The sequence below is a fragment of the Callorhinus ursinus genome, unplaced genomic scaffold (genome assembly GCF_003265705.2).
Source record: "Callorhinus ursinus isolate GAN/ISIS: 27379988/994484 unplaced genomic scaffold, GSC_fseal_2.0 scaffold12, whole genome shotgun sequence".
Taxonomy (NCBI): Eukaryota; Metazoa; Chordata; class Mammalia; order Carnivora; family Otariidae; genus Callorhinus; species Callorhinus ursinus.
The window spans coordinates 44,563,458-44,588,195 of record NW_027397074.1 but is presented as its reverse complement, the minus strand read 5'-3'; the positions used below and the strand labels follow the sequence as shown (position 1 = coordinate 44,588,195).

Genomic DNA, 24,738 nt, shown 5'->3' with positions numbered 1-24,738 from the left:
CTTCTTCTGGAAGGAAATTAGACCGTTCAGCTAGTCCATGTCCCCTTGTCATTTTTTTGTGCACCTCACCGGTGACTTGCATATCACCGGTGCTGTCTGGGGATGCCAAAAGAAGTGAGAGACAGAGCTCTGTGCTATTGTGGAATTTACAGCGTGAGGTAAAATATGTGGTAGGTCTCATGTGGAAATACTGCTGTTTTATTGTTATTTTAATTAGCTTAAACACATGATGGTTATAGCACCAATTTGCGATGGTTCATTTTCACATCTACCCTCTCAGTCGTACGCAGGGAAGTACGTACCAGCCCTCGCACACTATATCCACACCCTCGGCCCCATGGTGACAACGAAGATCAACCTGAAAGGAATTGCTCTTGGAGATGCGTATTCTGATCCTGAATCAGTAGGTGTCTCCTTTTTCCTTTCCATTCTGCCCTTTAAGGAGATTAAATCCCCTTTAATCCAATGGAGGCTCCTCAGACCTTAGAGACCTAACTTGATGGAGGGAAATAATGTTGCCCGGTTGACTTTCTAATGAGTTAAAGCTTTCTCATTTTCTTTATTTTTTATTTTTTTAATTTTATTTTATTATGTTAAAACCTTCTCATTTTTACCAAATGTTTTAAGGTGTCAACTTATTATGTCAGCCTAGGTTGGATGTGAGTGTGAACGTGGGGCATGCGCGTGCGTGTACGTGTGATGTGTGTGTATGTTTGGGGTACGTGTGCGCATTGTGTGTGTTGTGTATGTGTGTGTTCTGTGGGGTACGCACACATGTCTAAGTGTCTTGCTTGGCTAATTCCCGCGTGAGTTTGACAAATGACAGAGGGTTATTTCACCAAGCAAGCAGGCTTCCCTAACTTCTCTCTTTCTCTCCCTGTGTCGTTTGTGTTTCTCTTTTCTCCTCAGATCATAGGGGGCTACGCCACATTCCTGTACCAAATTGGCTTGTTGGATGAGAAGCAGAGAAAGTACTTCCAGAAGCAGTGTGATGACTGCGTGAAATACATCAGGGAGAAGAGGTGGCTCCAAGCCTTTGAAGTGAGTTCTGGACCTGCGTTGCCCGGAGCAATGAGAACCATCTGAGCCGGGTCCTCGAAGCATCGTGGTACTCAGGCATTTTGTTGTTAGAGAAGGTGTAGCTGGTACGCTGATGAGGCAGATGAGTGCAGGCTCAAAGTGAAGGAAAGAACCATCCAGGTCTCTTTGAATTTACTTTGGCTGTATTTTAAACCAGCGATCACCTTGGAGTGTTTATCTAGCTATGTCTTTCATTAACTGTTTTGATTTCTTTAAATGCTGTGTAGGCCCTAAAGGCATGCCCTATCACAAGGAAATCAGAAGAAAGGCGACCCAGAAAGTAGATACACATGCTTCAGCATATGCTCGAAACCCTTCAGAAGGGTGATACCCACACACGGCCTTCCAGCTGGAGATGTGGCCTCAGTGTGTGACAAATGTCACATGTTTCTGTGTGTCAGGAACAAAGACGATGAAGTCTAGTGATTTGAAACTTTTACAAAGAGCTGTTGGTATTTGTAAATATTGTCGCAATGCTCCCCTAAAATTGAATTTGAGAATCAAATAATATGGTTCTATTCCTTGCCCTTTTTGTTGAGATGGGGGGAGTTATTTAAAATCTGAGACTATACTAAATATTAACATACGGGAGTTTGAGTTTTTGGTTTGGTTTGGTTTGGTTTGGTTTTGCCAGTGCAGACAAAGATCGTGTATCACTTATCTTTTTTAGGTTGTTTTGTTTGTTTGTTTGTTTGCCACCTTTACCATAGAGCCATCATGTTTCACATATTAGTAAATGAGGCAAGGATTGCATTTGGAGGACCTTAGTGTTTTTGTTCTTGGGAACACATCCTGTACTAGTTTACCTAATGGCATTATTGTTGTTAAGGCTGAGGCCTGATATTAATAGTCTTCTAGGCACTGCAGGTCAGCTGGTTCAGATCAAAACAGGAGACATACAAACTCAGGGAGAATGGGGTAACAAGGTTAAGCTCCATTTAACAAGCGGGGTGCCTCGCCCTGCCTGAAATCCCCAAAGCAGTGAATGCCCTTACCATCAGTTCTGACAGCAACAAGATGTGCAGCTGAAACCATCCCTCAAGATGCCAACAGCCTCCCGTGTGCCTGTGCCAGGACACCTGGTGTGGCTGCAGAGTGCGGATTCAGAATTTCTGTGCAATTGTAAATGCAAAGGAAAAGGGATCTTACGGGGACATGTAAGATCCCTCTTCGATGTGCAATGACACTATTTTCAGGTCTGGTTTTAGGCTGTTTAGTAGGCAGAAAGGGTAAAAGGATTGAACCTCTAGAATTTAAAATTAATATCAAATGTTACGTCATGTGAGACCAATTGGCAAGTGAGAAACTTAATGTGTTTTTGAAGAAGCATACAGGGATTAAGTGATGTCAAGAGGAAGAACATCTGATGGACCGTAAGGGGTAAGGAAAGCAGAAAGATGTCCTTGCTGCATGCTGCAGCAGCCTGAGCACCGGCAGGATTAACGAAACTGTTGAAAAGTTCAGGTCATTTTGTGTATTCAGAGGTAATGAGAAGCTGGCCCATGAGGTTAGAGCTCTCCCAAACTAGATTCATCAGAAAACAAGGCAAAAGGCACAAAAACCCAAAACAAAACAAGACAAAAACAACAACAACAACAAACCTAGGAAGGTATGCAATGTCTCCATGACCATTGATCCAATATCTTGAGTGATGAGTTCACTTAATAATCTTTGTTTTATTTTAAGGGAAATAGATAAGCTGATACTTAGGAAAGTAAGCCAGTAGTGGTAAAATGTGTTTCAGCGTATGTAATAGAAGGCTTGGAGAAATCCTGAGACCCGAGAGAGTACAATGTCAAAATCACAAGCCTAAATAATAAAGCCTGTTGGATGCTCTGATCCCTTAATATGATTTGGTTAATAAAAAAGCAGTAACTTGGAGCTGGAGGGAATTTTATAGACTGTCTTCTGCCCCTACACACATGCACACATCCACTCTTCACTGATGAGGAGGCTGAGGCCAGGAGGGACTGCATTCAGTGGCCAAAAACCACGTAATAGACTGTGGCAGGCCTAGGACTGGAATCCTTCCGCACCCCCACCGACTCCCACCCTGGTATTCTCCAGTGGTAACTTCCATGCAGTCTGTAAAAATCCTGGAACATTCAGACATTCTGCAAGATGCACCCATCTCTGGCCCTGTATTGTCCCCCTTGCCGTGACAATGTTCTGGATCACAAAGTTCTTTCTGTGAAACAAATTTTGACCAAAACCTGGATCTCACAGGTCTTGACCACCCACCTCACTTGTTTGACAAGAAATGATTTTTGACTCTTTCTGAAATCAGATCCATTTTTAAGGGTAGAATTTATATTCCCATTGGTGTTGAAGATAATTTTTTTTTAAGATTTTATTTATTTACTTGACAGACACAGCGAGAGAGGGAACACAAGCAGGGGGAGTGGGAGAGGGAGAAGCAGGCTTCCCACGGAGCAGGGAGCCCGATGCAGGGCTCAATCCCAGGACCTGGGATCATGACCTGAGCCGAAGGCAGACGCCCAACGACTGAGCCACCCAGGCGCCCCTGTTGAAGATAATTTCTAAGGATAAAAAAAAAATGCCACCTATATTCAGGACTACCACTAGCCTATGGTGTTGCCTCTGGGTGGACAAGTTAGAAAAAGACACCTCCTCTGAGTTGACAGAGTCCTGTGGATTCAAGGTTGGGCAAGTGGATGCCACCATTGTGCTAGAATAAAGATGGCTGTTTCTCCAAATGCAGCCCAAGTGTGGTTATCCAGCTTGGCAACCAGCACTTTGGCGGGTTCTCTACCCCTCAGCCAGGCATCCCCAAGGCAGTGCACAGTGCGCAGCCAGTGGTCCTGAGTGACCATAGCATTTCTAGAGCATACTTACTACTCCCCCCGCCTTTCCACAAGGACGATCCTTTTCATACTTGGTCTCTAGCCCTGTGGCAATAGCCACTTGGATAAATTGAGTTGCTTCATGTTTGGTAAAGAAGACTAATCTAATAAAATAATGGAATTTTATATTAAACCCAAATGCATGGCCAGAAAGAGGTGAAGACTAAGAGAGACGGCAGTCTGCCCCTTGGAGAGCTAGCGGGTGGGGGGTGGAGCATGTAGGCTGGAGAGGCATGGCCTGGGCTTGAGTCTCTCCTCTGACATTATTAGTGAGGCATCCTTGGTAAGTGACTTAACCTCTGTGTGCCTCCGTTTTCTCACCTGTAAAACTAGGATACTACTGTCCTGAATTCTTACCATGTAAGAAAACCTAAAATCACACCTGATCATTAGTTTTGACAATGTGTCGAATTCATCCTTTTTACAAGAGCCCCTTACAGACTCAATATCCTCATGCCAAAACGTCCCAATGTTCTCAATCTCTTTTGTAAGTATTCCCTTCATCTTCTTGCTCCACCCAAAACCTGCTTCTCCCCTGCTGCTGTCACTTCCCCTCTCAAGCAGGGGCTGTGTTCTGTCTTAGCTACTTTGTACCACTTGGTTCATGGGTAGAGTGGGCATCCTTCTTGCTCCTCATTGCTGCCTTCGGATCATGTTCTGTCCCTCCAGAAGCACTGAGCTGTGACTCTCACATTCTCACATGATCCCACCCATCACTCCTTACAGTTACCTACCACCCTCTGGCTTTCTCCTTCCCATCCCTGATAACGCCTCACTGTCATTCTGTCTCAAGGGCATCACGCTTGTCATCATTTCTAGTGATTGCAGTGTCTGCGTGAAGGATCCTTTCAATACCTGGCCCTTCAGTTCCTTAGTCTCCTCTCTTTCGATGATCTTATTCTCCTCTTGACCTTAGCTGCTCAGTCTCACTACAAAAAAAAAAAAAAAAAAAAAAATCTGACAATCACTCCACAGCCTCAGATCCCCATCACGCCATCTTACTCCTCTGAATGTACCAATTCAGAGAACAGTCCTGCAATCTCAGCCCACTGATCCCACTCCCGAGTCATGATCCTTAACCCTTCAAGTCTCAGTTTCTTTCATTACCCAACTGAAACTCAGGTCAGCCCAGCTCCTTTGGCCAAACCACCATCCTGGCTAAAAGCACCTGTCTACACATGACTAGAGAAGGGCATACAACCATGCTGACTGCCCTCACCTCCGCTGATAACCAGTTTTTATTTTTTTTTCAAGATTTTTATTTATTTATTTGAGAGAGAGAGAATGAGAGATAGAGAGCACGAGAGGGAAGAGGGTCAGAGGGAGAAGCAGACTCCCTGCTGAGCAGGGAGCCGGACGTGGGACTCGATCCCAGGACTCCAGGATCATGCCCTGAGCCGAAGGCAGTCACTTAACCAACTGAGGCACCCAGGCGCCCCTGATAACCAGTTTTTAAAGTCAGAAGTCCCAAGGGAACTTCTGCCAGTTCCAAGCACCGGCAGGTATGTCCGTAGCCTCTGCCCTCTCTCCTCGTACTATGGGTGAATGGTCAATGATCCATGTTATGTCAGCCCTTCCCTATAAGGCCTTTGGGCTCACTGTTTCCTCTGCCTGGAATGTTCTTTCCCTAGATGTCTGCATGGCTCACTTCCTGCCTTCCTGTAGGTGTTTAGTCAAATGCCACCTTTCTCAGTGAGACCTGTGTTTCCCCCTCCCTGCAGTGCACCTTGCACTCACGCCCACACACACAGGCCCACACATGCCGTGACACTTCCTACTCTCCTTCTCCTTTTTAGTTTTCTCCTTAACACTTATCACTCTCATACTCCATGTTTTTCCTATGAGTGCTTGCTTCTTGTCCCCCTCAAGGATATAAGCTCCGGGACGGAGGACTTGCGCTCTCTTGTTCCCGTGGCTGTGTCCCCAGTGCCTGGGACAGTGTCTAGCACAGAGAAGAGGTGCAATAAATGGTCACTGATGAAACGATGCAGGAATGAGAAAACTATTGAATCAATGCAATGACGAGTGCCTGTGTGTTTTTACCAACCCTGATGTTTTCCTCCTCTCTCTCTCTCCTGACCTAGGTACTGGATAAACTGCTAGATGGTGACCTAACAAATAACCCTTCTTACTTCCAGAATATCACAGGATGTCCTAGTTACTACAGCATATTACGGTGCGAGGTAATGACAACATTTTTAAAAAGAGGATAGTGTTTGCTTAAAACTTTTGGCAAAACCAGACTTCTTCCCATTTGAGAAATACTATAGGTGACTTTATACCAGATAAATATGTCCTCACTGTATTGCATTATTTGGTCTACTAATCTATAGGATTCCCCCCCCCAACCGATGTTGTATATGTTATAATCTGACCATCAAGAATGTCTGATATTCCAGATAACTCAAAATAATCTCTGATTAACACAATTTACCCCCCCCCCCCGTAGAGCTTGTTATACAGAAGTTCTTTTGTCAAGGATTGAGGCCAGGATTGCAGTTCTGGGTATTAGGTTCCAGAACGCCAAGCCTGTAGTGAGTTTCTTGAAAATGTCCACATTATTTGTTCTATACTTAAAACAGCTTGGATAATCAAAACTGCCAAAGCTTTTAGGAAAATATTTGCTTTGTCTTACTTTTAACTTAAGATGGTTTGTGCACTTAGTATGGCCCTCACTTCAAGCCCTTTAGAATATTTCTCAAAATATTCAAGTAGTTTTCTTCTATAAAAGTAGGCCAAAGTTGATGTCTTCTGTGCAGAATTAATCAAATCAAACAAAAGGAGCCAAGGTGGGTATTTGGATTTGTATCATCTTTATCTAGTGTGTATGACAATACATCTTGTTTTTAAAACTGCCTCATTTATGAACTATTTTGTAAATAAAATATAAAGCTAATTTCATTAGAATCTGCCAACCCTGTGGTTTTGGATTTAGATTCTACCAAGAGAAAAACATGGTAGGCCAGAGAGAAACAGGATTTGTAATCACATTTCTTTTTCCTTTACAAAGTAATATATTCAAAAGATTAGCAAAAATTGAGGATGCACAAAATTGTTGATCTCAAATTCTTTTTTATCCTTTTGTAATTTAAAAAAAAATTTATACCTTTTTTCTTTTAGTATGATGAATATCATAGACTTTACAATATCACAGACTTTTATGCACATTTTTTTTGAGTAAGGCTCATGGACAACTTTTCTTTTGTCTCATGTCCTTCATAAAGTCATCTGTTTTTACACTTGGCATATTTCCCCCCTTCAGTTATGGTTAGCTGATTATTTTATTCGTGTGGTTTTAACAAACAGCAGAACATGGAAAAGAAAGCCTCAGCTTTTAACCCACCAGACCACCACCCTGGCTCCTGTGGTCCATTTGACTTTTGTCCCATAGAGCCTCAGACAAGGAGCAAATTGCTTTTGATAATCTCACCTCTTCTTCGTTTTCCCTGTGTTTGCCTCAAATGGGGTCCTTGAGGTTGAGGGGAGTCAGAGATTGTAGAAGATGACTTACCAAGAAAGGAAAATCGAGCATTTAAATGCAAATAGGGCACTGGCTCTGAAAATATCAGATCATCCAGTTTTGTTGTTAGTAAAATGTAAATTCCCTCAGAACCCCCAAATTAAAAATTTCAGTGTGGATACCAGTTGATAGTCATGTCTCATCTTGTTCATTATGGTTTATGTTAGGAGAAATTTGCAGCTTTCCCAGCATGCTGTTCCTGCCACCCAGTCATGTTCCCTAATATTTTTCTGATGTCGCCTTCTGCCAGGAACCTGAGGACCAAAATTACTATGGGAAATTTTTGTCCCTCCCACAAGTGAGGCAAGCCATCCATGTGGGAAACCGAACCTTTAGTGATGGATCCGAGGTTGAAAAGTACATGCGAGAAGATACAGTGAAGTCCGTTAAGCTCTGGTTAGCTGAACTCATGAACAATTACAAGGTAAGAGAATTACTTCAGTTACTGTCTATTTCAGGAACTTTTTAGATTACCCAGAGTGGAAGTGACTTTCTCTTGTTTGTAATTCAACTTCTGCCATTTTGTTTTTACTTTTAGGATATTTTCCAAATACAAATAACAACCCTCAGACTGGTTTGATTTCTTTGAATTAAGTTTTATTTTGGCCTCCTAATTAAGTAACTATCCCTTGATAGTTTCTTAAAATGAAATTCTCTTTGGCACATGCCACGTCTCATCATTTCTGGAGAAAAGAAGTACAGCAGAGCCAAGATGACTGGCCTGTGGAAGCCAATTTTGCCTTATTGCTTGCTTTATAATATTAATCCCAGTGAAGTCAGGGGTAAATGAAATCAACTGGTTATTCCAAAAAGTGCATTTTACCTCATAATTGTATTCATTTCCATTGCTCTGTAACAATTTTTTCAGTATCTGCTTTAAGCCTAAAACAGTGCTAGACTGTTAGCTTGAAACAATGAATGAGAAAAGGTCCCTGTTTTGAGGAGTATAAATTCAAGCACTTTGTTTATCTGAGATGTTCTGCCTGATTTGCAGCTGGAGGTACCCAAGGAAAGTAAAAGCATGAAGCCCTGAAAATGCAGGCAGATGGGGCATGGACCCTAGAATTTTCACCATGAGGGAAAGATACCAAGAGCAAGGGATGTAGGGAAAAGTCATCCTATGAATTTCTTTCCTGCTACTACTATTCTCACCTCCTCCCCTGATCTTCCTGAGCTGTTATCCTCTGTCCTAGGCCTGGTTTGTGGGGCACCTCCACAGGCTAAGTGTGTTCATGATAGAGGGCACCACCACCTGAGATGAGCCACCTCCTCTCTAGTTCCTGGCAGACGCAAGAGTAATGTTAGGGATGAACAAAAACCAGGGCAGCCAATAATCAACACACCTTTGTATGAATTAGAAAAAAGACAGCCTCCCCTCAGGATTCTTTAGTTCTATTGGTCAAAAAATTCTCCTAATATATTACTTTAATTCGAACCAACCTCTTTACTACCATTTTCTGCCATGAGGAATACACATGTCTACAAGGTCTATGTTAGGAATACTTTCCCTTGGGGATTGTTCTGTGTACAGCCGTCAGTACTATGCGGGGAGTCCATCGCCCAAGGTACCCTTACTAGATTGTGTTCTGAACTATGCCAGACCTCGAAGGCCCATGTTTTGGTGCTGTCTCTAGTACACAGCTCTAGTTGAGTCCCTCGACATACAACCCTTATTGAAAAAAAAATCTAAGGTCAATGGCATGCAGCCTACAAACCCATTATAAATTTGCAGAATTTGATGAAATACTTTCTAAGAAAGAAAGAGTCTAGCTAGATGAGGTCAGAATTTCAACCGTCCTTGTATTTGGTTCCATCGGGGTCCTGAGTGCTTGCCTACTAGGAGCCTTCTCTGCACACCTTTTTTTTTTTTTTAGAGAGATTTTATTTATTTCAGAGAGAGAGAGAGAGAGAGAGAGTTCATGAGCAGGGGGAAGGGTATAGGGAGAAGCAGACTCCCCGCTGAGCAGGGAGCCCAACACAGGACTCCATCCCAGGACCCTGAGATCATGACCTGAGCCAAAGGTAGATGCCGAACCAGCTGAGCCACCCAGGCGCCCCTCTGCACACCTTTTTAAAGCACTTAGTTGGTTGTCCTTGTCTCTGAGCTCTCAGACAATGTTGTCTCTACTGCTGTGGCCACATTTAGCATCCTGGAATGTCATTGCAGGCTGTCCATTCCAACACCAGCCTGGAGCAGATGTCAATTACCAATGAATGAATGAATGAAAAATCTGTTCTATAAATTAGTGCTACATCAAAGATATATCTAGTAAATTTGTCCGTGATTCATTAGATATTATCTACAAATTCATTAGGCCAAAAAGAGCCAAGCACTTGTGTTTTCAAGACATAAACAATGGGCTATAATATAATATTAAAGAATACGAAGTGGGGGGTTTTTTTTGAGTGGAGAGCAGATAAGGAAGTTCTACGTACATTTTTTGTGCCTTTGGGAGATACATTTTCTCACTGTCTAAATCTCACTAGAATATGATTCTTTTCTCAGCCAAGGGAGGATAGGGAGGAACATGCAGCTCACCTGATGATAAAAACTCTCCTGATACTGACTAATCACCATAGAGTATCCCCTTGATTGATGAAGAATATATTGATTAAAATGATCCACTATTTCGATATGTAAACATCTCTGTCCCTGTTTCCCATGTATCTTAAACCTACCAAAATGAATTCCAATGAAATCAGAATATTCTTTAAACTTTAAACTCCTAATCAGTTGTCAGAAAAAAAGAGGATAGATTGGTGGTACGGATAAACCATGCTTCCATAAAGAAAGAGAACAAAGTATGCAGTCAGTCTGAGCGCAGACCAAAAGTGACTGCTGCTGAAACAGACTACATATTCATTGCTACAGCTGATGTTGCCTACTGGGCAATGATTATCTTTGGCTTGTTGTCTGTTAATGGTGGTGAACCTCAATGTATGTGCAATAGAATCAGAATAACCTATGTTGTCTTAAAACATTAGTACCCTCAAAATTATATTTATGCAAGTCTCAGTGCTAATTTGTCATAGAAAATAGCATACATGTTTCTATTCATAGGAACATGGACATCTTTTTCCAGTACTAGATTCATTTTAGGCAATGTGGAGTATCTCTGATGGGCTGAGGAAGACCTTCATCAGTTTCTGGGAACGAAGAGAACGCCTGTGGCACATCAGTTTCTGTGTGAGCTTCATAGAAACATAATCCTTTTCTTGTAATGACTTACAGGGAATGTGTACTCAAAGTCATTCTCTTCCATTAACTTCAGATGTTTGGGCGGTAAATTGAAATATACTAGCAGTTTCCAAAATAAGTAGGAGAAGAAATAACCCGTTGGACTATTGGAATTCTCATGATTAAGTCAGATTACAATACTATGAGGATTTTTAGAGTTAGCTGGGTCATAAAGCATGATGGTTATGAGCATGGGTTCTTAAATATTTTGAGTTTGAATTCTGGCTCACCATTCACTGGCTGTGTTCCTCTGGAGGAAGATAACTTATAACCTCTCTGTTCTTCAGCTTTCTTATCTGTAAAATGGGGATAATAATAGTACTTATAGGTGAGTTCTTGTGAGGTTTAAATGGATTACATATGTAAAAACACTTAGAATAATGACTAGTGGTTAGAAAGTGCTTGAAAATACAGGCTATTACCAATGATGTTCAACAAATTTTGGCGATAGTCCTTAAGCACCTGATACATACAAAAGTTATATAAGAAACCCTGAAAAACACAAAAATAAGAAAGACTTAACAGACTTTTGGTTTCCAGTTCAGCACGTAAGGAGCTTAGAATTTACCACTCGATCTGAAGAGTAAGTAAAAAGTTAACCAAACTGAAAAGTCAACAACTCTTCTTAGATCGATGAGAGAAGTGAGGTCAGAGGGCACACTGCTTCTCCACAAGTTGTAAAGAGGCTGACACAGAGAACCACAACTGCTCTGAGTAGAAACTTCCGTCGCAACCAATGCCAAGGTAGAAAAACCTGAACTGTAAGTTTTTACAATAGGAAAATGAACAACCCATTAAAAAATGGTCAAAGACCTTAACACACCCAAGTCTTAAGACCTTAACCTCACTCAAGAAGATACACAGATGGCATGTAAGCCTTTGCAGAGATGTTCTACATGACATGTCATCAGAGAGTTGCAAATGTAAACAATGAGATGCCACTACGCACCTATGAGAATGGCCAAAATCCAGAACACTGACAGCACCAAGTGCTAGGGAGGATGCAGAGCAACAGGAACTCTCATTCATTGCTGGTGGGAATGCACAATAGTATAGCCACTTTGGAAGACAGTTTGGCAGTTTGTTGTTTGCTTGTGGTTTTGTTTGTTTTTCTTTTATAAAACTAAACAACTTTTACCATATAATCCAGTATTCACACTCCATGGTATTTACCCTAATGGATTGAAAAATCATGCCTACAGAAAATCCCTCATGCAGGTATTTACAGCAGCTTTATTCATAATTGCCAAAACTTGGAAGCAAGAAGATGTCCTTTAGTAGGTGAATGGATAAACTGGGTAGTGTAGACAATTAGACAATATTATTCAGCACTGAAAAGAATGAGCTGTCAAGCAATGAAAAGACATGGAGGAAACTTAAATGAAAGAAGTCCATATGAAAAAGCTACACACTGTAGGTTTCCCACCATATAAGATTCTGGAAAAGGCAAAGCTATGGAGACAGTCAAAGGTTAACTTGTTGCCAGGGGTTAGGGAGGAGGGTGAAGTGGATAGGCAGGGCACAGAAGATCTTTAGGGTGGTGAAACTATTCTGTATGATATTACAGTGGTAGATCCATGTCATTATGCATTTGTCAAAATCCATTGTCTATATACCACCTCGAGTGAACCCTGATGTAAACTAGGGATGTTGAGTGATAACAATGTATTAGGGTAGGTTCCTGTATTGTAACAACCGTACCACTAGGGTGGGGGAAGGTGATGGTGGGGGAGTTTGTGCATATGTGGGGATAGGGGAGAGAATGGAACCGGTCTCACTTTCTGCTCAACTTTGCTGTGTGCCTAAGCTGCTCTAAAAAAGTAAAGCTCGTGAATTAAAAAACAAAAAAGACTTGATTGTCTGCCTAGTGAAAGAGATAGATACCAGTATAGTTGATAAAAGGTAGACTCAATTTCTACTTCCAGCACAATGATAGAGTAGACACTGAAAGACCCCTTCATTGAAACACAACTAAATTCAGATGAAATTGCGACAAATATAGTTGCCATGCTTTTAGCAAAAGCAGATCTCAAAGTGAAAAAAGAAAGCAGAAACAAAGGAAAACAAAGATAGGGTACTGAATTCTGTGGAACAGGAGCAGTAACACAGGGTGGCCCTAAAGATCAATGTCCTCAGCTCTGCAATTAGTGACTGGACCATGGGCCCAAGTAAGGTAAAGTTGCTGAGCTGAGGGCCTGGTGCCAAGCCTGGGACACATGAGGGGCTAAATGGTCCCGTGTTGGTAGTGAACTCTGGCAACCAACAAAAGCAAATACACAACACCTGGAGATATTTGGGGTTTTCAGATTTTTATTAGCTAAGTTCAACACAAAAGTAAGCTCATTATCAACAATCACCCACTCTGCAGGTAAACAGGCTCCCATTGCTGAGGATAAGCAGAAACAACTACAAAAGATGTGAATATCCAAGGCACTGCAGGTATCGGAACTATAAGGGATAGAAGATAACTAACTAGGTATGAAATATTTAAACACATAGAAAAGAAGTTTAAAAATAAGCAGTAAACAAAGAACCATCAAATATGGCTAGGCCAACCTGAAGGAGAAGCAGTAAGAACTGTTAAAAATGAAAAATACAGTTGTTGTATTTAAAACCTAGTGCTTGGGATAAAGAACAGATTAGACATTGCTGCCAATAAAATTCACAGATTAGAAGAAATTAACCAAAATGAGACATAGTAAGACAAAGAAGATTTGGATAATATAATTAGCCAGCTTGATCTAATGAATATATATATACCTCTAAACATAATAATTAGCAAGTCTCAAGTATTTTAAAGAATTTGCATCATACAGTCCATACTCTCTGACCATATACCATGAAATTTAGAAATCAGTAATAACGATATACATACAAATACCCAAAAAATATAAATAAAAATGTAAATCCATATAACTTGTGTATCAAAAAAGTTATGTTCAAAAAAGGATGAAAACTACATATATAGTGAATGTTAAAAAATAAAAAAAATTTTTTTCATCCAAATAGATGCAAAAAAGTGGATTTTTAATAAAATTATAACGCATTTACGATAAAATTTTTAGCAAACTAGGAATAGTGTCTGTATTAGTTTCTTACAGCTGCTGTAATACCATTACCACAGACTTGATGGCACGAACTACAAAAATTTATTTTTTCACAATTCTGTAGGATAGAAATCTAACGTCACTTTCACTGGGCTGAAATCAAGGTCTCAGTGGGGCTCCACTCCCTCTGGAAGCTCTATGGGATAATCCATTCCTTGCCACTTCCAGCTTTTGGTGGCTGTTGGCATTCCTTGGCTTGTGGCTACATCATTCCGATCTCTGCCTCTGTGGTCACATGGACTTCTTTTGGTTTATGGTCAAATATTCTTCTGCCTCCCCCTTATAAGGTTACATGAGATTACATTTAGGGACCTCCTAGATAATCCAGGATAATCTCCCTATCTCAAGATGCTTAACTTAATCACATTTGCAAAGTCTGTCTTCCTCCTTCCTTTGTACCTTTGTTCATTTGTTCCTTCCTTCCTTCATTTTTTATTTGCTATACAAGGTGGCATTCACAGGTTCCAGGGAGTAGGGCTGGGTATCTTTGGGGAGGAGGAATTACTCAGCCTAGCACACAGTATGAGACTTTCTTGACTTGGTAAAAATCTACCAAGAGCCTACAATAAGCATTATTCTATTTCATAAAACAGAATACACATTGCTTTAAAAATCAGAGTTCATTATGGCATCAACAAATTTTAAAAGATGAATGGGGGAAATTCCAGTTACTAACTGTAAAGAATAATGGAATCATGATTTGACAAATAGTACGGTAAAAGTTGTTTCAGGCAAGAATCACCAATGGATGCTAAATTTAGTGAGTGAAACTGTGACGAGAAACGGTATCAACATAGTCCCAAAGTATTCCCCTTCAACATATTTATGATGAAAAGAAAATTAGTAACTTTACAGTAGAGAAACCTGGCATATAGGAACCTAAGTTAACCTGGCATATATGACCTAAGTTAACATTACTGTTAATGGGACAAATCAACATTATAGGCCTCTGATGTGTTATACTAAGAAGACACAGTAACATTAATGTGATATTCTTCAGAAAAGCATCTAACAGGAATTTGATATGAGGAAACATCAGACAAACTCAAATTGGGGAATATTTCACAAAATAATTGCTAGTGCTTGTCAAAAGGTCATGAAAGACCAAGGAAGAAGAAGAAGGAGGAAGGAAGAAGGAGGGAGGGAGGGAGGGAACGAAGGAAGGAGGAAGGGAGGGAGGGCAGGAAGGGAGAGAGGAAGGAAGGAAGGGGAAACAAAGAAAGGGAGAGAAAGAAGGAGGAGGAGGAGGAATAAAGAGAAAAAAAAACAAAAAACAAAAAACCAACCTGAAGGACTAAGGAGACTTGAAACTTGAATATATACAATATGTGACCTAGAACCAGAAAAGGATTATTAGGTGACAAACGGAAAATTTTGAGTAAAATCTGTAGAATAGAAAATGGTTTATATCAATGTTAATTTTCTGGTTTTAATGATTTCTGGTTATGTTAGATGTTAATAATTTGAAGGCTACCTAAAGGGTAGGAATTCTTCATACTATTTCCTAACAGCTTTATTGGGGATACAGTTCACATACTGAAGAATTTACCCATTTATAATGTTCAAGTCTGTGGTTTTTCGGATATTCACAAATGTTTGCAACCATTACCACTATTTAATTTCCAAACATTTTGTCACCTCCCAAAAAAATCCCTTATCCTTTAGCAGTAACTCCCGCATTCTCCCTTTCTCCAGCCCCTGACAACTACTACTCTACTGTTTCTATGGATTTGCCTATTTGGGACATTGTATATAAATGGAAGCCTACAATATGTGGCCTTTTGTAACTGGCTTCTTTCACTGATCACAGTGTTTTCAGGTTCATCCATGTAGCTACGTATCAGTACTCATTCCTTTTTATTTTCAAATACTATTTCAGTGTATTGATATGCCCCATTTTATTCATCCATTCATCAGTTATTCCCACTTCCTGACTATTACGAATAATGCTGCCGTGAGCAGAAGAACACGTAGAGAATAAAACACGAAAACAAGCGAAAATAAACAATATATTATTTTGAGATACATGCATAAGAAGTAAAACCTTTTTTCAAAAGTAGGGAAATTCTAAACGTAAATCTCAGGGTAGTGGTTCTCTCTGTGGGGTAGACAGAGGGTTGGGACAGGGAAGTACTCTGGGTAGATTCACTGATACTGGTAACACACTGGTTCTTAGGGTAGCTGGTGCATTTGTGAATGTCTGCTTATGCTTCCTAATGCTTCCTAACCTACAGATACAGTATAATAATTCCTTGCCATATATATAGTATATATAATATATATAGTATACATGTATATATAGTATACATAATTTTGAAAGAGGCAGACTGTGCTTTGCAGAGATTTAACTGACCATGTTTTTGAGCATGTGGACTGCTTAGTATGGCCATGCCTTTAAACTCCCTCAGCATATGACAGAGATTTGCAAGGCATTATAGGGGAGACAAAGACACTTATCTACTCTCACAGAGAATTCAATCAATTTTCCTCACGGGGAGACATTGATTACATAATCCAAAATAGTAGGTAATTAAAATAATCTTTTTCTACCTCACCTTATATGCCCATTAGTGGGCAATAAATTTACCTTACAAATCATCTTCTATTCCAGCTCCCTGATATTTCGTGTTAAGGTGTGTTCAGTGTCATGTGTCAAGCTGCCTAGAATTTAAATTTTCCCTCCCTAATCTGTAAAATCTATTTGTCTCATAGATAATAAGCATAATAATGGCAGCCATGTTACCTTCTTATTCACCACTCTCTGCAGGGCACCTAGCACAGTGTCTGACACGTAGTAGGCACTCAATAAACTTTAATGATGAAAGAATTGTCACGGTTGGGGGGGGTGGTGCCAGAGTGGCCCAGTCGGTTAAGCATCTGCCTTCGGCTCAGGTCATGATCCCAGTGTCCTGGGATCAAGCCCCATAACTGGCTCCCTACTGAGTGGGGAGCCTGCTTCTCCCTCTCCCTCTGCTGCTCCCCCGCTGGTGTGCACTCTCTCTCTCTCTCTGTGTGTGTCAAATAAATAAATAAATAAAATCTTATTTTAAAAAAAAAAAGAAAATTTAATTGTCATGGGAGAAAGGAAATAATGTCAGAGGGCTTCATAGAGAATAGATGTTGCCTAATACATTTTACTTCCTTTAATTTGCCCTTCTGCTACCATTCTGAAACTGCATTTCCACTCTGGCTATAGTTTACATTGCTCCTTTAGCTTTAGAAGCACCTGGGAAGCCTCAAAAAAAAAAAAAAAAAAAAAACCTATTCATCGCCCGCTCCACCAAAGGTTCTGATTTAGTTGCCTGGTATAGCGCCTACCACATAGTAGTGTGAATGAACTTGGAAGGAAAGGAGGGGAAAATAGGAGAGAATGATAGAAAAAAGACAGGAGGTTTGTTCATTTATACCACAGCTGTTTTTACAATAAACTCAGATTTTATTTTAGTAACTGCAGGTACTTCACCAGTCTGATTACCATTGATTACGTGTATTATGTTCCTTTCTCTTTAAGCAGCATTTTTTAAAAACAAAAACAAGTACACTCTCATACATTGATTATAAGATGTATCTTGACTCTTAAAATAATAAAATGTGGTAGGGAGTAGAAAGGGTCTCTCTAACTAGGAAATGCAGCCCATGCTCCGTAACAGCTATTGGCTTTGAATAGCCTGTTCTTTGTAATGCTCCACGCCCTCGTCCTTTGGCCCTTTCTGATAAAGAAGTTACACTGTTCTTGTGATGATTCTTGTTAAAAAATTTTTTGAATATGTTTTTAACCTCCCTTTATCTGGTTATAGTTCTTGCCTTCCCAAAAATATATGAGCTATATAAGTGTACATGAGAGAGAATGTGTGTGTGTGTGTGTGTGTGTGTGTGTGTATTTCCTGTGTGAAACCATTATTTCAACCAACAGGAGCTACAGCTCTATATATACCTAAAGGCCATTTGGATCAAAAGCAAAGCCTTGTCCTTGGATTTGAAGTTGCTTCTGTTGCTAAGTTGTTTGGAAGGCCACTGCAAATTCAGGAGGTACCATCTCCAAATGCCAGTTCCTCCCCCCACGTGCTTATACTTTTAAAGGTTGAATTGTCCTGGGGGGCTTAGTTTGTGGTGTTTAAAAGTTCATCTTATCAGGAAATTGTAAATATAAAGTTACTTTTCCCTGTCATTTCTCTTTCTGCAGCTCATTAAATTTCAGCTAATTGCATCTTCAAAATTCAGGATCCTAATTGTTTCTCAGCTCTACCACCAGAGCAAAATCTTAACACCCAGGTCGTTAGAGTTCTCTTTACTTATCCCAGGCCATCAGAAGATCTTCCTTTAGAAATGGGCAGTGCCTGATTAATGAATGTGACTTAGAAGTTTGAAAGGTAAATATTTCTAGTAAATCTAACTCATTTTAGCGGTCATTCTAATTGCTTGTGGCATTTTCCTTAACGACATCTTCTAATGGTAAAATGGCAGTCATGGCCAGGAAACGAGATTTGACAAATAACAATTTCTAGCATACAAGCAAACTTGGAACGCTTAAATAGGTCTGATTCTTCAACTTTTTAGGTGGACTCTAAGCTTCCATCAAAGCATGATGGGAAGAGTCTGGCTTTGTTGACTCTAAGCTGACGTGATCACTGGACGCTCCCTCCCTTCCAAACCCTTTGAAGACAATGAAGGGATGTCAGGACCATTCTATGAAAAACTTCTGGGAGGAAGAAGTAGCTCCCAGTGAAGCCTAACTAAAGACAGGGAAGCTAATCCTGGGACATTTGTTTTATGTAATCATAGCCTATAGAAAAGCAACTGCCACTTTATAGGCAAATAAAAATAGCATATGTCTGAAAACCAATTTCTACTGCAGACTTCCTTATGAATTCATTTTACCTGTTTCAGTTATAATCCAAGTGCAAGCAAGAGCGGCATTCATTTTTTTTTTTTATGAACGGACTTCTACTGGGCTTTAATTTTTAAGCATTTCGATGAAGAAAGGGGAAAGAGAATACCCATAAATTATGAAATAGACTTTGATTTCACCCAAACCTGCCATGCTTCTGACACCTTTTCTTGTTTGTCCTTTAAATTTGCGTTGGGATGAAAGGTTCGAATGAGAACCAACACGTATTTTTAATTTCTCTTACTTATTTCTTTAAGCTGTTTGAAAATATATTCTGTGTGAATTGGTTTGTTTTCAGTGGCTTTGCCTGGGGAGCACCGTCATTGTTTTGCAAGGGCTTTATTTTGTCGTCGCGTGGCGCTCAAAACATTAGAATGTACGTTTGTGATTTATGGCAACAGGAAACGTAGAATTTAATCTAGAGTCACCTAAATAGGGCAAGGTGAGGGCGGTATGAGGAGAAAGATAATAAATGGCCATACCATTTGGCAGGTAGCCTCCACGGATCTCAACATCAATATGCTGAGAAATGCATATTTAAATCCAGTTGCTATGAAAGCCAACTGCTATGAATATAGGCAATTACATCAGTTGAGTTTATGTTGAAAAGATAAATAGGGAAAGAGTGGAGAGAGTCGTCCTTTCCAGATCCAGTGAGGAGTGTCTCTTGTGCAATAACCATCACCACACTGCAGTAGTTTCTCCATCTTTCGTCCTCACCCCATAGTATGACAGGAGAAGGTGCCAAACACTGACACAAATGTTATAAAACACTGGACTGTGGGAAACCAGGGTGTGCCCACCACCATCCTCTGGGGAGTGGGAGGAAAATAGTAAAGTCTTAAATTCTTTTAATTTTAAAAAAAGAAAATTAAAAAAAAAAGGTCTGCAAATTTTAATAGTTGGATTGGCCCTGGGCGCCTATTTGATCTCTATGTTAAAGAGTCACATATTTAGCTGGGCTGGAGCCGAATGCCCAAAGCCAGTGTTTTGGTTTTTCTAACCTTCGCCACATCATTTGAGCCCAGTGGGCCCACAGCCCATTGACTCCAGGTTTAGTGCTTTTTCCGCTAGAGTTTCCTCTTCTTCCATCTGAGTATGACTTAATTCAGTGGCAGTTGACCTGGTCTGTGGGTCCAAAAGGGGAGGCAATGTTCACACACTTGCCGCTGCCTGAGGAAACCACAGTTACAGCCCCCGGGGCTCTTCCAGAGCCGTGGTGTCACTGGATTGGCCTGCCCTGCTCTGTAGAAGTTGCCCGGTCACACCCCTGCCATGGGTCAGTCTGTGCCGTCAACTTGATTTTTATGAGCAACTCCCACGTCTTGTCACTGGGTACCACTCTACAGGGTTCCTGTGCTGAGTGACATGTGACTGGATGAAAACTGGAAACTTCAACCAGGCTTTTTGAAAGAAGAGCAGGGCAGGCACCCCTGACCTCCTATGTCTTGACTCTCCTCTGTCTCCCTGGGCTCCGTTCACTCTGAATATTCATGTCTGTTTCTTCATCCTCTTCAGAGTCCTCATATTTATTACAGTGATTTGCACAATCCTTTTGAGCTTATTCTCTGGAAAAAATAGGCAAAAAGTGCTTTACTTACCAAACAAAGGGGGAGTTATGTTTTTGGGAGAAAAAAAAAAAACCCAAACCAATTGCATGCTCCTGGAGTGGCTTTGATGGAATATCACTACTGAGAGTATGGGGAAGAGAATCTTGCATGTAGCTGATACCAGGTTTCTCTGTGTAGGTGAAAACATAAAGAGTACAGAGCATCCGTGAGACTTTATTTATTTATTTATTTTAATTTGGTGAGGACAAGGGAACTGTATGACCAGGTACGTGTCTTCTCTCATGAGGACATCAGCCTGGTTGGAAACTTTTCACTAACTTTGCTGCTCACCTGGGGACTGATGAAAACAGGTGAATTAGACTTTTAGAAGTGGCTTTTCTGGTTCCTTGGATGAGTCCCTAATTACTCTTAGTCTTCTAATATAAAAGGCAAAGTAATCCTCATTTGCAGAGAACTAGAACTTTCTCAGGCTGGAAGGGAAGTTTGTCATGGGAGAAGAGAAAGCCGACGGGTTGACCTGTGTCAAAGGCCAGCAAGAATCCAGAGTGGACTGCACCTTGCTGAGTGCTCTAGCCCTGGGGTAGTGGAGGGCCTCCCTTCCCACTGTTTGTGTTCCTTTGGGACCTTCTGAGCACTTCCTTTTTTTTTTTTTAAGATTTTATTTATTTATTTGATGGAGAGAGAGGCAGCGCGAGAGGGAACACAAGCAGGGGGAGAGGGAGAGGGAGAAGCGGGCTTCCCGCGGAGCAGGGAGCCCGAAGCGGGGCTCGATCCCAGGACCTTGGGCCCATGACCTGAGCCGAAGGCAGACGCTTAACCCACTGAGCCACCCAGGCGCCCCTTCTGAGCACTTCTAAATTGATGCCTGTTGAGGTTGTTGGGCATTTCTCCTCTGGCAGACCACCCTGCTCTCTGTTGATCCTTGGGATAGCTTCAGCAGGGAGGTCATTTCCTTGCCCTTCCCGCGCAGAAGGGAGGGCAAGCCCCAGTAACACTGCATAGTGTCAGGGCCTCCACTTCCCTTTTTTCCCCTCTCAGAATCCTTGGTGGACCCACTCAGATCTATAGCAACGCTCTTTATGTTTGAACTTGAGTGACAGGGATGTCGAGGAGCGGGCGGCTGGAAGGGCACTTGACGACAAAGGGTTTTCTACAGCTCCTATCTATTGCCAGAATAACTGAGACTGTAGGGACGGCTCCCACTCCTGCACATGGACTGTTTTCCGGTTTCCTGAGTCCAGCTCAGTGAACTGCAGATTGCTCCTTTCGGAGTGGTTATCCTTGGAAGTTGTGTCTGTCATTTGGCAACTTTTGACAAAGGGACAGATTTTCTTTGCAGGATCGACCAAACCCAAGGTGTACGTGCCTGATGTCCAAGAGAAATATAATACAAGCCACTATGTGGTTTTAAATTTTCCAGAAGGGACATTAAAAATATATAAAGAAACAGGTGAAATTAATTTTAATAACATTTTTGTTAACCCAGTATACCCAAAATATTATATCTACGTGCCATCAATATTAAGAAATTATTGAGATATTTTACATTCTTTTCTTTGTAGGAAGTCATCAAAATCCAGTGTGAATCTTAGATTGATAGCACATCTCAATTTGGACTAGCCATGTTCCAAGTGCTCACTAGTCCCATGTGGCTGGTGGCTACTATATTGACCTGTAGACTTAATTACAGTATTTTTTATTTGTTCCATGGGACTGTTTCTTGTTGGCTGGGGTGAGTGCAAACGTATACTCACTAATGAAGTCCATTTAATAATGTGGGAAAGGAAAGAATTGGCTCCCTGGCCTCCCTTTCAGTAGAGTAATAACATTGGCAAGCATGAGACAGTCTTTGGAGATGACCCTTGGTGTGATTTTGAAGCTGGCATTCGGAGAACCAGGGAGGACAGTTCCTCTCTGGAGAGACTCGTCTGGGAAATGGACAGGCCTGCTCCTGGGGCAATTTCAGTTCCTTAAATCCAGTTATTGTGAGGAGGGTCAGAGGAGACTCTTAAGAGGTTAGGGAATCAGAAAAGGGCTCTGAGGGCAGACTCTGAAACAAGAAGCCAAGCAAAGACTCCCCTCGAGTGGGCCCCTACTGGAGGAAATATATTATTCTGGGTCATTATTAGAAGTAATTTTAAGTGTGCTATTCTAGTTAAATTTCTAGTAGTTAAATTTTCTTTCAAAGAGCCTTGGGTTGCAGTGATGGCTTACTGGATCCTTTTCAAGTTGGCTTTGCTTCTTGTTCCCCTCCAAAAGCAACTGAATTATTTAGAGTTAAGTTGCAAGTAAGCAGGAATAATTTTCTTTGGCCAAAAGACATTATTTGTATAATCGCTGGATGCTCACTCCAACTTGTTTCTCCACTTTCGTTTTTCTTTACTCGTCTTGGCATAACCAGCTGGTGGGGGAATGGCAGGCACATGGGGGTGTTTATTCTAAGTTCATTTTCCCTCTTTCTTTGTCTTCCCTTCTCCTTAAACTTGAAAGCAAAATATGTCCCTTTTGAAGAACAGCTTGGTTGCAGAAGTGACTACTGTTTCATTCAGTGGTTGCGTTATTTTCCCACCAGTCTTCTCTAGGCAGGCCCTGAGGACTCCGGCTTCCTGCAATACAGCCCTGTCTCCCTGCAGAATCACCAGGAAGAAGTAGGGCCAAAAGTGCAAGCCATGGGCAACTGGGACTGAGGCATTGTCCGTGAAAGGATAATCGCTCTGCCTGCAGTCGCCAACATTCTGGAACATTATCCTCCACAGCTCAAGTTCAGTTTCAATTTTGCAGTCGAGGTTTTGGAAAACCCTCAGGAATTGCCCTAGGTTGAAGTGGATATTAGTGAAGTTAATTCTCCTCTGTTCAGGAGAAAGGCACCGGTGGGTCATGCTAATTGCCTCAGGCCGAAAGAACTCCCGGCTACATTGGGGTTTGTAATAGAAGAATGATAAGTAAGGCAGCCAGAAGAGGAAGTGTGGAGGGCTGCTTTGTGGGAGTTTCATTGATTTAGCATCTGTAGGGAAAGCTTCTTTTTTAAAAGAAAAAAAATTTTTTTTGATTAGTGCACAGGAGAACATTCAAAACTAAGACAGATAGCGGCCAACCGGGACCACTGTGCAGCCTGGAATAGTGTAGGCTGCTGTTCAATCATTTCCCCAAACAGGAAACCACAAAATGTTAGAGATTAAGGTCACTAGATCACTGGGAAAAGAGCATAACTTTGTCTGCAAAGTATTATGATGGATTGTAAATGGGCCAAATATAAGCATAAATCTCTCGTCTAAAAAATGCAACAACAAAAATCCAGTCTTCTCGCAAAAGCACAGTTTGCTTTCCTGTCGTACTGAGAGACCAGAGCCCCCTTTGGCGGCATTTCAGTAATTTTCCTAATAAGTAGAGGAATAGTGGGGGAAGCAGAGAGAAAAGCTTTGTGTTCTGTCAGTAACACGTGTGTTTCAGTTTGGGTTTAAAAAAAAAAAAAAAAAAGCTAAGGTTTAGATCAGTAAGTGGCCCTCACATGATTTATTTTCAGTCTAAACACTTTTCTACTGGTGACAGTGAAAATATATCAAAATCAGACTCATATACCTTTCTGCCCCAAATCCCTTCTTTCAAGTATTCAGTTGTACAGCCACCATGAAAAGCACAGATGTCTTTTTTCCCCTTTGAGTATTGTATGCGACCCCCTAAATTACTTGAAGTCAGAATCTGACTTTGGGAAGGGGCGGGGTATTTTCAGGCGAGTCTGCAGGTAAACTGGTCTGTGGCCATCTTGGGTAATGGTTGGTTGCTTTATATCTGCCTGGAAAATATTTGCCCTTCAGAGGTGTGCATTGTGTAAAATAAGGTTAATTATCATCTGATTCTGTTCATCAGGTCTTTACTAGGGAGAGGTTTTCTTGCTGAGAGAGTTAAATCCATGAAAAAAACTGATGTATATATATATCGAGAACCTGAAAAGTTTCTGGTTTAAAATGTTAAAATGACTAGATTTTAGAAAGATTTAAATGGAACTGACTTTTTCGTTGACCCCTCTTTTAGGACAACTTAGAGATGAAAGAGTAAATGTGCCTCTCCTCTTCTAATTATTAGAAGAATTTTGGAAAGTTAAAAAAAAGTCTGGAGTGTTAGGAAGATAGGGGTCACATCTTTTCATATCTGTTCCCTGGGTATCTAGTCCTCAGGCTCTCCATGAATATTTACTATTGAATAAGTAGAGATTTCCAAGGAGCAGATTAAACAAGCCAACAAACAAAACACACTCCATATATAAGTGAGCATGTACTCTTTCCTCCAACTCAGACAAAAGGCCACTTCCCTTCCATTTTTCAATGGAAGTGAAATTTCAGCTGCCTGTGGATCCAGGAAGGAAAGGAAATAAATGAATAGAGTTGGATTGAGACCTGTTGATCTTTCTTTTTTACCGATGACAAAGACAGATACAGAGAAATGTTTTCCTCTTCTAAGACAAACAATGGT

At 41.0% G+C, this 24,738-nt stretch overlaps 1 protein-coding gene across 8 annotated transcripts in view; it reads left to right on the top strand.

Annotated features, from left to right (window-relative positions):
- CPVL (carboxypeptidase vitellogenic like) overlaps nt 1-24,738 on the top strand; it is a 142,539-nt gene that overhangs the window by 63,648 nt on the left and 54,153 nt on the right. For all 8 annotated transcript variants that reach the window (XM_073899004.1, XM_073899005.1, XM_073899009.1 and 5 more), the window contains 4 exons: nt 281-403; nt 910-1,041; nt 6,029-6,127; nt 7,715-7,888. In XM_073899004.1, the coding sequence (XP_073755105.1) occupies nt 281-403; nt 910-1,041; nt 6,029-6,127; nt 7,715-7,888 (528 nt within the window). The remainder of the gene's footprint in view (nt 1-280; nt 404-909; nt 1,042-6,028; nt 6,128-7,714; nt 7,889-24,738) is intronic.